The sequence below is a fragment of the Tiliqua scincoides genome, chromosome 9 (genome assembly GCF_035046505.1).
Source record: "Tiliqua scincoides isolate rTilSci1 chromosome 9, rTilSci1.hap2, whole genome shotgun sequence".
Lineage (NCBI taxonomy): Eukaryota > Metazoa > Chordata > Lepidosauria > Squamata > Scincidae > Tiliqua > Tiliqua scincoides.
Genome location: NC_089829.1, coordinates 29,655,400 through 29,672,376, shown reverse-complemented (window position 1 = coordinate 29,672,376; position 16,977 = coordinate 29,655,400). Strand labels below are relative to the sequence as shown.

The 16,977-nt window shown below is 41.8% G+C and overlaps 1 protein-coding gene across 4 annotated transcripts in view; it reads right to left on the bottom strand.

Annotated features, from left to right (window-relative positions):
• Window positions 1-16,977, bottom strand: part of RPGRIP1L (RPGRIP1 like) — a 91,455-nt gene that overhangs the window by 63,382 nt on the left and 11,096 nt on the right. For all 4 annotated transcript variants that reach the window (XM_066637026.1, XM_066637027.1, XM_066637028.1 and 1 more), the window contains 4 exons: window positions 10,604-10,747; window positions 7,710-7,815; window positions 4,874-5,020; window positions 2,526-2,599 (listed from right to left, as the gene is read on the bottom strand). In XM_066637026.1, the coding sequence (XP_066493123.1) occupies window positions 2,526-2,599; window positions 4,874-5,020; window positions 7,710-7,815; window positions 10,604-10,747 (471 nt within the window). The remainder of the gene's footprint in view (window positions 1-2,525; window positions 2,600-4,873; window positions 5,021-7,709; window positions 7,816-10,603; window positions 10,748-16,977) is intronic.

The window sequence follows — 16,977 nt, the reverse complement described above, 5'->3', positions numbered from 1 at the left end:
GAATAGTGAACTTATTTGAATAGTGATCTTATTTGGGATAAAGCAGATTCATATGTTCCTATTTTAGGAAAGGGAGGGTAGAAAGACCTGGTCTTGTAGAATGACCAAAGAAGCAGAGCTCCAGAACGTGGTTAAAAAAGAGCAGAACTAGGTGCGGCTTTCTCCTATGAAAAGATACAAGCCTGTATTGATTGCCATGGCCCTGCCTATCAAGTGTGAAGAAGAACCCATTATCAGGTATTCCGTCTCTCCTTCACTAAGGAAGAAACTATCATTATGTCATTTCCCTTCAAACTTGGTGTTTTTATTACACTTCCTTATTTCAGCAGGTGGGGTTTGGTAATGTCACTTCTCCCGACTCAACCTTACAAGAAATGCCATTTTGATCACCGATCATTCCTGAGGAAGTGAAGTATCTTATTTTTCACTCAAGGTCCGGAAAGTCACCGGGCCTAGATCTGATACTTCCTGAAGCTCTGAAAATTGAACCTGAATGGTGGGCCTCCATGTTGTCATCCTTCTTCACAATGATAGATTGAACTGGCATGATGCCAGAAGCATGGACCAATGCAATGGTGGTCCCAATTTATAAAAGAGGAGATCACCAAGATCCATTCAATTATCGGGCTATCAGTTTGCTCTCAGTCCTGAGGAAGGTTTATGCAAGACATCTTCTGGCAAAATTATCAGCTTGGATGTCTGCCCAAGGGTTACCGGGACCTGAACAGGTCGGCTTTCGCAAAGGAATCTTGACCCTAGATCACTGTGTAGTTTTAGCCCACCTTGTTGAAAAATATACCAAGAGCCATAAGCAAAAACTGTATATGGCATTTTTAGATCTAAAAGGAGCATTTGACTCCATAGACTGTGCCTTGCTATGGAAGAAATTAGCCAGTCTTAAGCTAGATCCCAGGCTCTTAGCCCTTATTAAAAAATCCACATGAGGACAACTTGTCAGGTCAAATGTACATCAACCGGGAAGTTGACACCCAGAATCTCGATCAAAAAGGGTGTGAAGCAAGGATGCATTCTGGCACCTTTCCTCTTTACTCTTTTTCTAAGTGATATGGCCTCCTTCCTTCTTCAAGCTGATGGGCACTGTCCCGAGCTAGGTTCAACCTATATTCCCATTTTATTATATGTGGATGATGCTGTGTTGATTTCTCAAACACGAATTGGTCTCAAAAGACTATTAAAAAGAAGTTCTGCCTATCTTTCAAAAAATAAATTGGAGTTAAATACCCAGAAGACTAAGATATTAGTGTTCTCTAAATCCTGGAGCCTGCTTACCTGGACAATTAATGGTGATAAAATCCAACAGGTCAAGAGCTTTAAATATCTAGGGGTACACTTCCAACATAATTTATCTTGGTGCAGTCATCGTAAATTGGCAGTTAACTTAGCCCAGTGTTTCTCAAACTGTGGGTCGGGACCCACTAGGTGGGTTGTGAGCCAATTTCAGGTGGGTCCCCATTCATTTCAATATTTTATTTTTAATATATTATACGATGCTACCATAGCATGCAGCTGCATTTGGGGAAATGTTACAGACTTTTTTTTTTAACAAGCTACTATGTATATTCTTTTAACAATGATAGTAAATGGGACTTATCTCTGGGTAAGTGTGGGTAGGATTGCAGCCTAGGATTGTTAGAAATGTTCCTGCTTGATGATGTCACTTCCGGTAATGACATTGCTTCCGGTGGGTCCTGACAGATTCTCATTCTAAAAAGTGAGTCCCGATGCTAAATGTGTGAGAACCACTGACATAGCCCAAGACATCCTTAGGTTTTTCCACAGGAAGGGTAATTATTTCATTCCTGCCGCAGTTAAGATCTTATCAAGACCGTCTCTGCCGTTGTAACATGGGGTCAGTTGACTCTTTTTTACATATATTTTTCTACTGTCCTCGGCATAACAGTGCCTGCTCCAACTATCTAATGCCCATCCTGGTTAATAGGGTGGGTCTTCCAGACATGGTAAAAATTAAGCTATTATTAAATGATTGCTCACCTTCGGAGCTGAAAAAGGTTTCAAAATTTTTGGTGGCGGTGATAAGCCATAACTACTGATTGATGTTTTCTGTGCTATAACCAAGAGGGTGGCAGACTATCTGTAGCAGATGGTGGCAAGTAGACCCAAGAGAGGCTATCCAGTATATTTTATATGTTAGGCCAGTATGTTCTATATGGGACAAATATATTTGATTTATTTGGTTGTTACGTATCCTTATCATAGGCTTATACTCACTACTGTTGTTCTGTTTGTTGTGTTGTTGTGTTTGTTATGTTTGCCAATATCTTTCTGTCTGTCATTCTGTCTGTCTGTCATTACAGGACACTAATGACCTGCAGAGATCTCTACCCCTCTTCGGCAATGCCTTATCAGTGTCTCCCTACATGTCATCTTGTCTACATCCCATTAATTCTTGCACTGGTTATTGCAAGTAATATATAAATATATAAGTAATATATAAATCCAGAATGGCTGGTTATAAAACAATCCTGTTGCCACTTATAGTTTACCTGTTGTATAACTTATCATAGTTTTCCTTTAAAAGGTCCCTCTCTTTTTCCAAATCATTGATTCTATCTTGCATCTGGAATGAAAAAAAAATATTACAAGTAATGCAAATGAAAACGTAAAAAAAAGTAATAATTATTAACAAGAATAAGTTTTCCAGCTAGTTACATGGGTTGTGTGTATTTCCCATCAATGAGTGGCTGATGTGCTCTGACATCACAGCAAGCCCATGGCTTAAACGGTGTCAGGTCACAGAACAGCAAGGAAGATTCAGATTACTCACCATTTAGGAAGACTGAAGAACAGACAAAACTCCAACTTTTTTCTTAACAAATGTGTTTCCATTTTACAAAGATTTTTCTCCTTTTGTGCAATATAAACCCAAAGTTAATATGTCTGATTGACATGCATAGTACCATTAAAAAATTACAATTTCCCCTGCTCAAATGAACATTCTTCCATATGTACTATAAAGTACATAAAGTTTGAAGACACCGGCAGCTCCCTGAACGGCTGAGAATGGCGAGACCTTGAAGCAGCTGACAAGCCGAGCTAAGTGATTCCACCTGCTCTTGGTGCGAGCAAGAAGCGTCTTGGCTGCCCTCCATGTGAGAGATGGAGCTGCTTATCAGCCTACTTGGGAGAAATGGAGGCCAGAAGGGAGACCAAACCAGGAAGATCCATTCTGAAATGTTGTTGGTTCTTGAAAGAGAGAACCTCTATGTTTGTAAAAATCTCCTTGAGGGATTTAGAAATGCCTGCCTATGTAAACCACCTTGAATAGAGGAGTAATCCGATGATCAGAAAGGCGGTATATAAATACCTAGCTACTACTACTACTACTACTACTACTATTATTATTATTATTATTATTAAAGTACCATATGATGGGATGAATGAAAGATTGGTGTGTCTGGAAGGATCAGACTGCAAATCTAACTACACTTTCCTGAGAGTAAGTCCCATTGAACAAAATAGGACTTACTTCTGAGTAGACCTGGTTAGGATTGTGCCCTCAGTTGTATGATTACTCCAGCATCAATATTCCAACATTAAGCTAGACTGTCTATATGGAGATCGATCATATTTTTTAACATTATCAGATTACCTGGATCCATTTCATAAAAGTTACTGTAGAGCTGGGAAAGGTGCAGAATAAGGCAAACAAAATGATCAAGGGAGGTGGAATCAAGAAGGAAAAAGCTAAAGAAGCTTCTCGTAAGGAAAAGCTAAAACATTTAGGATTTGTTATAAATACTAACAGCACAATCCCAACCAAGTCTACTCAGAAGTAAGTCCTATTTTGTTCAGTGTGGTTTACTCTCAGGAAAGTGTGGTTAGGATTGCAGCCTAATGCTCATGGCTGGTACTTGCATTAATTTCAACTTCATTTAGGGTTTATTAGTTTAGAAAATAATACAACCAAGGTGGAAGCATGACAGAGATTTACACAATTATGCATGAAAGTTGATGGAAAGATGCTCCTCTCCCACAATACTAGATCTCACAGTCATCCAATGAAATTGATTGGCTGTAACTCAGGAAAGATAAAAGAAGACCTACTTCATACAATGGGTGAATTTAGAAGAACACTAAACTACAATCAAGCTATGGTTTAGCATGGTTTAGCATTACATCTGAACCTGGTCAATGTGTAATTAATGCAACCAATTTGCTGTTATGTAGTGACTGCCACTTATTTAGATGACTCTTAAAGTGACAGACTACAATCCTAAACACACTTACCTGGGATGAAGCTCTACTGAACAAAATGGAACTTATTTCTGAGCAAACGGCAAGGATTGTGCTGACAGAGGAGGAGAGGTGGCTATTGTCACCAGCAGCTACTGATTATGGCATGTGGAATCTTCAGGTTTAATGGTAGTATGCTGCTGAGTTCCAGGGGCTGGGTACCAACAGCAGGAGCAAGCTGTTGCCTTCAAGTCCTGCTCAGAGGCATCCTGGAGGCATCTATCTGAACTCTGTGACAAACAAGATGCTGGACTAGATGGACCTTTGGTCCATCTCTGACCCAGAACAGCTCTCCTAATATCCTTAATCCTACTGTAGGGTAACAACAGCAGAAACAGTGGTTGGAACCATCTGCATAGCATGGAAAATATGTAGCGTGAATGAGCCATAAAGATCAGAGAATAAGTGTTTTGCGCCTGCCAGCTGTGCCTCAGCCAGACTCCTGTTAGTGATAAGCCAAACGAGGGCAGGATGTTTAAATCAATGAGAGCCCTCTTACTTTGTGGCAGTACGTAAAGCTGTCCCCTGCCCCCAGTGTCACAGAACTAGGGAAATACTGTGTTCTTTCTAAATGCTTCCAGAACAAATTTATCCTCACCTCTTCTAATCTTCGCTTTAAAAAAGTCATAGACTGTAATTCTCTCTCAAGGTGAAGGCACTTTGAACGTTCTTCTTTAAGCTGCAAATTGAGTTCATCTCCTTTTGCCATTAATGCATCGTGGCTGGTTTTAAGGCTCTTTTGGTTCTGTTGGGAGAGAGAGAAAATGCAACTCAATTTGGACTTGGGTGGATCACATCAGGTTGGCGCAGCTATACGGGGCTGTAGGACATGCATTTGGAATCTAACAATTTTTTCCCAATCAACATTTAAAGCGTAGCCTCATCCTGTCTAGCAGATGACATATCATTCACCCAATGCACCATGTTGGAGGCAATATCACTAATTCTGAATACATTTAGTGGAGCTGTTCCACTATAAAAATATTTGGAAGCGTGTCTTCGGTTATATAGATGGGGAAATAGGAAATCAGACAGCTTTAGATATGGGAAGTGATATTGTGATCATCTATTGCTGGCAGTTTGAATTTTAGTAGATGGCAAGTGGAAAACTTCAGAAATGCCTGCTATCACAGTAAGGCTAAAGAGGGTTCGGTGACACTTTACAGAGATCAACATTAAATATAAAATGAAGAGATGACAGAGTAAGAAAGATAACATTTTAATTGAGATCCATGGAGAAAAGGACCACATTTCATTGACAGAACCACATTACTCAGTCTAGCTCTTATGGCAGGCTGAAGCAGGACAATGATAGAAAATAACTAACTGTAAGCATTTTCACAGCAGGAGAAATCACCTGCAAATTATCCGCAATAGTTGGAACTGCTGGGATGCTTGCTGCCTCTTGTCTCAGCTGGGCTCTCAATGAATGCAACCCAGCCCTGCAGAAAAGGGGACCTGCACAAAACTACAATGCAACTGGGCCAGTCAAAATGCATTGGTGGGCCAGATGTGGCCTGCAGGTTGTAATTTAGAGTCCCTGGTTTAGAGGATTCTGCATAAGATATTGCCAGTTATAGGAGCTCAAAGTGTTCTTGTGTAATTTAATATATTGCATGACTTTTATGCAGGCATAGCTTTATATACCATTTTCACATCCTTTATTACAAAAAAGTATTAAAAAATAGAGTGCAGTTTCAGTATGATCAACAGGAGATGCTCTTGCCATGCGAGTGAGACTTCATTGGACATGGCAAGGAAGGCTTTGTGTGTCCCTTTCCTCTCCCATCTCTTGAACCCCTCCCAGTTCAGCTGTGATGAGAAGGACCAAGACAGACATCTGTTTAGCAATTAAAGCATTTTGCTGTGGTTCCTGCGGTTTGGACATGCTGACCAAAAACACTACAGTAGCAAGCAAAAATGAGCTCTGACCACAAGTATGTCAATGCAGCTCTTCTAATCTTGCTGCTAACCCACTAGTTGATGGTTTTTTGTGTTCCTAATGCCTTCCAATAGAAATGTACAGTAAACAATGATTAACCAAAACAAATCCTTAGTGTCCTTTTGATTAACCCTCACCTCTGCTGTAGAGGATGGGAAATGTTTTAGTATCACTTATTTATTTTCAAAATGTGAACATGTATTTGCTGTGCTTTAGAAACTACTGTGCACATCACAACTTTCTAGGCTCTGTTAATAACTTACTCATCAGAAAACAATTTCCACCTCAGCCACACATAGATATGCAGGGCTGTGGTGTTACAAACTATGGTACTCATTATCTACACTAGAATTTGCCATATGTACTTCTCAAATCTGGAATCCCAGTTTGATATATTTGCTTGTTCACAAAACACTTTTTCATTTCATTTCAACAAGCAGGAATTTGTTAGGTACAGGTGCAACAGCAAATCTTTGTTTGTCTTAAACCAGGACCAGAAGTTGCAAATGTCTTGCCCTTGCATGTGTTGAGGAGGAAGGAGATGTGGAGCCGGAAGCTTGAAACTGTATTGGACTTCAGGGTTTCCACCCCTGTCCTGAGGGATTCCCAAGACCTCAGACTTGGGTGGAAGGTCTTGTTCTCCTACACCTTATCCTGCTCTGTCCTTCAGCACTTGGGCTACTGTCAAGTCTGGAGAGAATGGCTCTTTATCAGTGACCCCACCCATAAAGATTGTGTGGCAAGCTTGTGTGTGCAGAGAATAAAAGGTGCCTCACATTGCTCAAGAGACATCCCCCACGTCAGCCCAGCCAGTGCCTAATCCTCCATGGAGATCTGAACATTGCTGCCACTGCTTCTTGGTCCAAGGAGGACCTGAACTTGTGGAGCTGAAATCTTGCAGTCTCTTAGAGGCAGTTGAAACAAATCATAAAAGTAAACCAAGACCAAGCTAGTTCCCTGGGGGGTGTTGGACTGTGTTTCTTCCATGCCACAACAGTTCTGAAACAGAAGGGAATTTCAGAAGTAGTTTGTGATGTGACATAGTCACCCAAAGTTCAAAAGAAAAAAAGTCAAAACTCTACAGAACATACTCAAGTCGTGGCACCAAAGGTAGCTCTTTGAAACCCAGTCATGCTTTCATCTGTATGCAAAATTCTGCTGATTTCATCAATCAGTAAATTAAAATGAAATATTCAATCAACTAAGATTTCTTCAACAGGGCGACAGCCTTAAAAATTACTGGACACATGTAGTATACTTATGTTCAGCTGCATGTTTTATACAACCCATGTTTCTGTTTTAGTTTCTATCCCTTTGCATAACACACAAAGTACCTATAAAAGCTCATTTTATGTATAGCTTTCAATTGCACTTTGGTAGCGTAAGAAGCAAGCATCTCTCTATTCTTGATTATTCAGACATAAGCCCACCTAAATTTAATGGAATTTACTTCCTAGTAAGTATTAGGATTCTAGCTCAAATCTCTGCATACCTCTTGAAGATGAAGCAATTTTTCTTCAATTCCTGCAAACTCATTGCTTTTTTCCACCAACTGCTTGTGGAGTTTGATCATTTCAACATTGTCTCGAATGCTTATCCTTTCAAATAGGATATTTAAAAAAAGAGGAGGGAGAGAGAGGAAGTCATGGTAAGATTTAAAGTACAATAACAGTCACCTTGTTAGCTTTGCCTTGAAAAGTTAAAAACCCTTAAAAATCAGTTTTTCATGGCTTCTTAATTCCAAAACACAGTTGGGAAGGGGTTAGCGTGTAATGGCCAACTTAATTCCTTTACTTAAAATTAACATTATAGATTGTTAAATAATTCCAGGTTTAGCTGGAAGAGGATGCTGGAGCATTAGTCATTATTTGGACATATTAGTATATCCTTTCAAATTCTGAAGGATGTTGTGGCGAAAGGAGCAATCTCATGATTACAACAGATGGGTAATTTGTTTTTGCAATCCAACCACTTTCTTCCAAACCTTTGGAATCAGAGAAATACAATTTGCTGGAGCTTCCTCCTTGAACTTAACCTTTTTAAAAAAAATATTTCCAAAGAAAGTGACTTAAGCTTTTTAAACAGATAATGCCCCGAGATTGGCATTCAAACAAGTTACAGATGTGTCTAACACTGACCATCTTGCTTGAAATTCTAGATGGCTAAGATTCTGTTATATATTTCCCCTGCCGAGATTCAATTGAAAACGTGCTATTTAATCTTGTTAAAAGTCATCGTAGAGCTAAATGCAGATACACTTTCAAAAACTTATCCCTTGAATGGCACAGTGACCTCATTATCATTGTTTTTGCATGTATTTCGAGGGAAAAAAATGTTTTAAAAGGAAACCCCTGACTTGATTTTAACTGCTAATACAGAATAAAGCATGATAAAAATCAGAACAGAACCTCACATCTTGAAATGCATCGTTCTTCATCCAATACTTATCTGTTATACACAGATTGGAAAAATTGTCCCATTGCCTGCCTGGAACCAGAAATTTAGACTACAAAAAGCTTACACATCTGTAAACCAGCTGAGGACTTGAAATAACTTTCTTTTCCTTTCTTTCTTTCTTTTTTTTTTAATTCTTTCAAATCTCAAAGTCCATTGTGTTTTAACATTACCCAGTCAACGGCCCTTAAGATTAAAAAGCTCCCAGATCAGGAACCTTGCCCAGGAAACTGGGTTAACACACCCTTCAACAGTTTTAGTGAGGAGAAAGCCAGCATTGTTGCTTGATGCCAACAACGAAAAACCTTAATGCCATTTCATGTTTTTATTAATCTTGTCTTTCACATCAGACGAACAGCAACAATGCCTTTAAAGACGTTTTACTGGACTTTCTCTAGTAAATCTTTTCTCTACAATACACAATCTTTTCTCTACAATATTTGTTAAATAAAAGGAGCAGAGGAGAGTGAAATTTGTGATGTGCGGATGTAAGTCCAATGATTTCTGACAATTGGCATTAACCAGTGCCCGATGCTTTGTTTGACACGTATTGATTTTGCCAAGGTTTATCACCACTGTTGCCAAATCTCCAAAATCAAGGAAACCACCAACACAATCCTGCCCAAATTGAGTCAGAAGTAAGATTCACTGTGTTCAATAGGACTTATTCAAGGAGTAAGCATTACTGAACTCAATGGGACTTACTTTGAGTAAATCTGTATAGGATTTTGCACAGCATATAACCTTAGGGACTAGTAGCTTGCAAAAACACAACTGGGTAGAACGAAAACATTTTAAGATGAGCACAGGTTACCTGAGCAAGTAATCCAACTATGGAGCGACAATGAAATGACAACACAGAGGCTAAATGAAATTAAATTTTGCGTTGGCTGAAAGCTCCAGATGAACACTCATGAACCTAGTTCTTCTGAAATTAAAACATCTGTTGCTCAGAAAAATCTGGGGTGATTTGAGCAATCCACATGCTGCTCATGTTGCCCAGAGATGGTTTCTTTCTGCACAGCGTGACACTGGTGCAGTTTCACACTGGGATAACTTTGCAGTGTGTGTGAAAGATCTCTTAAAGATCTCACCTATTTTGTGAGCTGCTGTGGCAGTAATTGTGTGCCTCTGTTCAGGTGCTAAGCCTGCTCTTCTAGTGTCATTGGATTCTGTTGGATTGTGCTACTGCTGCCAGCTCATGATGTCAGCACAACAGCTTCTTAAGTCAAGTGCCCAGACAATCACCTCTGCATGCCCCTCTGCCGAATCCCTCCCTCCCTGCAGCAGCCATATCTAATATCTGACCAACAGATATTATTATTCAAAAATAAAATGGACAGTCAACAACTCAGTCATGTGTCCATCTGAATCTCAAAAATAGTTCATAAATGAGTTACAAAGCTTAGACTGTCACTGTTAGTTCTACCATAAAAAAAATCTCCTCTGTATGAACTGTTTAACAACAAAGCCCACTCCCCAGGCTTTCTGCAGAGTCCAAAGTGAGCGAAAACAAAATGTCATTGTCATGTGATCTACAGCAATTATAACTTTCAGACTTGGGGACCTAAGGGACCTCTTTTTATCATATGAACCAGCCTAGGTATGAAGGTCATCCTTGGAGACCATAATTCTGGACTCCCAACCACAGGAGTACGACAAGGGGGGGGATCTGTGCGATCACAGCATTTTGCCTTTAGGAAGATACCTTGTCTTAGGAATTTCCTTCCTAGGGAAGTTGTCTGGCACCAAGTTCAATGACTTTTCAGAGCCAGGTGACGACTTTTACAGTTATCCAGACCTTTTAGATTTAGCTATTTGATTTAACAATATGACTTGGTATCTGCTGTAAAGCAAACAATATTGTTGCTTTAAAAAGAAAAAAGACTTTTTTATGCACACCACGCTGGGGGTCAGGTTGGAAATGCATACCGTTGGCCTGTTGCTTGCTGCTCTTTCATTTGCAGAAGAGCTTCCTCAAACTCCCCTTCCTTCTTCTGTATCTCATTTTTGAGTACTTCTACCATGTGCTCCAGCTCCTCGTTGTGGACCCGCTGTGACTCAATCACATTTTCTCTACAAGTCAAGACAGTAAAGTTCAAACTTAGTACTACACAATTTCAAAGATTCCTAATCAATTAATTTGTTAAAGTTTACAGGTCTAGAGTTGGTTCTGTATAAAATTAATAATGACTACACCCTATAGAAACTGATCGGTCTTTGGTAGCGACTAATTCAAGACCATTCACTTCAATGGGATTAACTCTTTTTTCATACAACCCAATGTCTGTACTGGTGAGCAAGCTGATGTTTAGGGAAGCTTGAATGCTGTTACTGATGTTCTCTTTGATGAACCATAGAGTCCACTGGAAAAACAATCTGAAAACTAATTCTTTCAGGAGCAATGCTCAAGAAACTATACAAACAGTCCAAAGACCAGGGTTGGCTCAAGACTTTTTAGCACCTAAGACAATGTGTTAAGTACTATCCCTCCCCCATGTACAGATCCCACCCCCTCCTGATCCTGATCCTCCCCATCTCAAAATGAACCCTCCCCACCTCTGGTCCGCCCTTCCCAAATCCAGGAGCTATTCTTACTTCTGCTGGGGTCTGGATACAGCACTGGTGGGCGAGTGCTTCCTTCCTGCTGGCGCTGCTGCATCTAGAGTAGTTGCAAATGTGATTTATGGCACATTTGCAACACTCTATGAAGGAACAGCAGTTGCTGCACTGGTGGACTGCTCCATTAGGATTGCGCTCTGAGGGCCCAATCCTACAAGCAGTAGTGTCAGCACTCCGCTGGTGCTGCTGACCCGGGCTGTCACAAAAAGTGTTGTAAGGCCCTTTTACACCCGCGCTCAGAACTTGCCACCGGTGCTGGACCTAAGCGCCCATGGATGGATGCGGAGAGTTCCCAGTGGTAGGTACAGCTGGTGGCCAGGCTTTACAGAGTGGGGGGCAGGAAGGAGGCAGAACTGGGCGGGGGAAGGGAAGAGTGGATGGAGACTGTGGCAGGCTCTGCTGCCATAACCTATCCCCCTTCCCAGGCCAGGAAATGGAACACAGGTTTCCTCGGTTTTGCATCAGCTCAATAGCAGGGGCAGATCCGAGGAGACCCATTGGGGCCACCTGGGTGTTACACAGGGTAAGGGTACTTTTGCTTCCTTACCCTGAGGAGATCTGGCATTGCTTCTCTGGTCCCACTGGATACAGCGATTGCCATTTTGGTGGCACTGTAGCCCTGGGCACTAGGGAAGCTTAAGATTGGGCTGTGAAATACTTTCACTTCAAGGCACCTTCAAATGAAGAAGTTCCCATGCAGCTTTTCAAATGATCTTTTAATAGACTTCAGCTTGTTAACATTGCCCATGGAAGGCCTTTTGGATAAGGATCTTCATGGGAGTTCATAAAAGATAATTGAGATATTGAGATCTAAGAGATATTAATAAATTGTGCCTCTGAATAAGCATATTTCAGTGCATTGTATGGCATACTTGATCCATACATTTTTCATGTACTTTGCATGCGCATTAAGATTTCCATCAGACATGGTTAGTTTGGACTAGCCTCTTATGGAATAAGTCAATAAGAAATTTGTGTGTGGAATGTAGAGTTGTTTGAAATTACTCATAGAATACAGGAAATGAAATCATAGACACCATATATAAACACAGTACATGCATTTTCTTGAGGAATTACAGTGAATGCTCTTTAACAGAATTTGGAAACAATGGATGTTTCCTGCTCCATTACAATCTAGTCATATGCGTTTTGTGCAATCACATCTCCATTGACTTCAATACATTTGAAAAGAACAACTTTCGGCATTGATACTCTTCCCCATGTTACAGCCCAATCCTATGCATGTCTACTCAGAAGTAAGTCTCATTAGAGTGGGGCTTACTCCCAGGAAAGTGTGAATAGGATTGGGCTGGGAGTCCCATTAAATCAAAGATTTGCTGTATTATTTCTTTTCCCCAATAGGAAAAGCTAAAGTACAGGCATCCCTCCATATCTGTGGGGGTTCTGTTCCACCCCACTTCATGGATACGAGGGAATCCTATATAAATAGAACTACCACATGCCCATTACTTTTGATTTTTTAAGTCATAGCAATGGCAACATGGGTGTTGCTTGCTTATACTGAAGAATATGACATGCAGGCAACCAGCCTACATGCTATAGGGAAACTAACAAGGAAGCAGGACCTGCCCTACTTCCTGTTAACATTTGGTTAGTCTACCTCTAGTGTGCAGGCTGAGTTGCCTGCATGTCACATTCTTCAGATTAAACAAGAAACACCCATGTTGCCATCACTACAACTAAAAAACAAAGGTACTTTACAGGGCATGTGGGGGGAGGGGGTCCCCCGGATCTGTGGATAAGTGAAACAGCAGATGTCAGATCCATGGATAGTGACGGGGGGGGGGAATGCCTGAATTTGGGGCTTTTTAGTTTACAAAAGGGGGGAAGATGCAAAGGGGACAGAATAGAGGTTTATACAATCGTGCATGGCGTAAAAATATTTTTCTCCCTCATCTTTCATACTACTACTAGAATTCAGGATCATTCAACACAATTGCCACCCGTAGAAAGAGAAAATACTTCTTCATAGGATGCAAAATTAATTTACCGAATACACAGCTGAAAGATCCCATGGTCTTAGGCGGCTTTAAAGGCGAATGAGACAGTCATGGAGGTCTGCCAGTACGTATTAGCTGTTACGGTGATATGGAACCTCCATGTTCAGTTCCAGTAGCTAGAGGTGCAACAGCAGGAGAGGGCAGTTGCCTTCCTGGCATGCCTCTCAGCTTCTCAGGAGCATCAATTTGCCTGCTGTGAGAAACAGCAACTCAAGTTCCATGACAGGGTCAAATCCTGACAGCTGGGACTTAAATCTTGAACACTTTGACAAAGAAATGCATCTGAACTGCAAAGGTGGGGCAGGGGTTACAAAAATGAATAGGGCTCCAGCTTTAATACATCATGAGAATCTGCTAGTACAGGATAGGGAGAGCAGCACATCAAGTTCATCATGAGTGGACCTCAAAGGTAGCGTTCTCGGAAGTGCTACCTGTTCCACGTGCAGGGCCAGCTAGGAAGGCGGAGATCAGGGGTCTCAATGTGTGGATGAGACGGTGGTGTAGGGAGGAGGGGTTTAGATTCATTAGGCACTGGGGAATGTTTTGGGACAAGTGGGGCCTGTACAAGAGGCACCGGCTTCACTTGAACCAGAATGGAACCAGATTGCTGGCGCATAACATTAAAAAGGTGGCAGAGCAGCTTTTAAACTGATCCCTGGGGGAAAGCCGACAGGCGACGAGCCCTATGGGACAAGGATGGGGAGGTTAGAGAACAACAAGGTAAAAGCAGAGTAGGAGAAGAAATTGGGAATGGTAGCATGATGGGAAGTGATAGACGGTTTGGCACAATGAGAGGTTGCAAGGGCAAAGGAGCTAATAAGCATTCCGTGTACAAATGCTTTTATGCAAATGTTCGAAGTCTCTGAGCAAAGATGGGAGAATTGGAATGTTTGGTGACTAGGGAAAACATTGACATAGTGGGCATAACGGAAACCTGGTGCAATGCAGAAAATCAGTGGGATACCGCAATCCCAGGCTATAAACTCTATAGGAGGGACAGGGAGGGACATGTTTAAGGTGGGGTGGCCATTTACATTAAAGAAGGGATAGAATCCAGCAAAGTAGAGGTCAGACTCCACCATAGAATCTCTGTGGGTTAAATTACCAGGCCTGAGGAGCAATTTAATACTGGGGGCGAACTATTGACCAGAAACCGGAAGGGGACCTTGAAATGAGGAAACAGATCAGGGAGGTGACAAGGAGGGACAGGGTTGTAATCATGGGGGACTTCAATTATCCTCATATAGACTGGGTCAATTTGTGTTCCAGTCACGAAAAGGAGACCGGATTTCTTGACATGTTAAATGACTGTGCCTTAGAGCAGCTAGTCATGGAGCCCACCACAGGTGACTCTGGATTTAACAGTGTGCGGTACTCAGGACCTGGTTAGAGATGTCAATGTTACTGAGCCATTGGGGAACAGTGATCATGTTGTGATCCGTTTCGACATGCACATTGGGTGAAGAACACCGGGCAAATTTCTCACAAAAACCCTTGACTTCCGACGAGTGGACTTCCTTCAAATGAGGAGGCTGGTTAGAAGGAGGTTGAAAGGGAAGGTAAAAAGAGTCCAATCTCTCCAGAGTGCATGGAGGCTGCTTAAAACAACAGTAACAGAGGCCCAGCAGAAGTGTATACCGCAAAGAAAGAAGGGTTCCACTAAATCCAGGAGAGTGCCCGCATGGCTAACCAGCCAAGTTAGAGAGGCTGTAAAGGGCAAGGAAGCTTCCTTCCGTAAATGGAAGTCTTGCCCTACTGAGGAAAATAAAAAAGAATATAAACTGTGGCAAAAGAAATGTAAGAAGGTGATATGGGAGGCCAAGCGAGACTATGAGGAACACATGGCCAGCAACATTAAGAGGAATAATAAAAGCTTCTTCAAATATGTTAGAAGCAGGAAACTCGCCAAAGAAGCGGTTGGCCCTCTGGATGGTGAGGGAAGGAAAGGGGAGATAAAAAGAGATGGCAGAGAAATTAAATAAGTTCTTTGCATCTGTCTTCACGGCAGAAGACCTCGGGCAGATACCGCTGCCCAAATGGCCCCTCCTGACCAAGGAGTTAAGTCAGATAGAGGTTAAAAGAGATGTTTCAGACCTCATTGATAAATTAAAGATCAATAAGTCACCAGGCCTGGATGGCATCCACCCAAGAGTTATTAAGGAATTGAAGAATGAAGTTGTGATCTCTTGACTAAAATATGCAACTTGTCCCTTAAAACTGCCCGGTGATTGGAAGATTGGAGGATAGCAAATGTCATGCCGATCTTTAAAAAGGGAAAGAGGGGGGACCCAGGAAACTATAGGCCGGTGAGCCTAACATCTATACCGGGTAAGATGGTGGAATGCCTCATCAAAGATAGAATCTCAAAACACATAGACGAACAGGCCTTGCTGAGAGAGAATCAGCATGGCTTCTGTAAGGGAAAGTCTTGCCTCACAAACCTTTTAGAATTCTTTGAAAAGGTCAATAGGCATGTGGATGCGGGAGAACCCGTGGACATTATATATCTGGACTTTCAGAAGGCGTTCGACACAGTCCCTCACCAAAGACTACTGAAAAAACTCCACAGTCAGGGAATTAGAGGGCAGGTCCTCTCGTGGATTGAGACCTGGTTGAAGATCAGGAAACAGAGAGTGGGTGTCAATGGGCAATTTTCACAATGGAGAGAAGTGAAAAGCGGTGTGCCCAAGGATCTGTCCTGGGACCGGTGCTTTTCAACCTCTTCATAAATGACCTGGAGACAGGGGTGAGCAGTGAGGTGGCTAAGTTTGCATACGACACCAAACTTTTCCGAGTGGTGAAGACCAGAAGTGATTGTGAGGAGCTCCAGAAGGATCTCTCCAAACTGGTAGAACGGGCAGCAAAATGGCAGATGCATTTCAATGTAAGTAAGTGTAAAGTCATGCACATTGGGGCAAAAAATCAAAACTTTAGATATAGGCTGATGGGTTCTGAGCTGTCTGTGACAGATCAGGAGAGAGATCTTGGGGTGGTGGTGGACAGGTCGATGAAAGTGTCAACCCAATGTGCGGCGGCAGTGAAGAAGGCCAATTCTATGCTTGGGATCATTAGAAAAGGTATTGAGAACAAAACAGCTAATATTATAATGCCGTTGTACAAATCGATGGAAAGGCCGCACCTGGAGTATTATGTCCAGTTCTGGTCATCACATCTCAAAAAGGACATAGTGGAAATGGAAAAGGTGCAAAAGAGAGCAACTAAGATGATTACTGGGTTGCGGCACCTTCCTTAGGAGGAAAGGCTACAGCGTTTGGGCCTCTTCAGCCTAGAAAGGACATGATTGAGACACACAAAATTATGCATGGGAAGGATAAAGTGGATAGAGAGATGCTCTTTACACTCTCACATAACACCAGAACCAGGGGACATCCACTAAAATTGGGTTGGGAGGACAGACAGAGTAAAGAAATATTTTCTTTACTTGGAGTGTGGTTGGTCTGTGGAACTCCTTGCCACAGGATGTGGTGACGGCATCTGGCCTGGATGCCTTTAAAAGGGAATTGGACAAGTTTCTGGAGGAAAAATCCATCACGGGTTACAAGCCATGATGTGTATGTGCAACCTCCTGATTTTAGAAGTGGGCTATGTCAGAATGCCAGATGCAAGGGAGGGCACCAGGATGCAGGTCTCTTGTTATCTGGT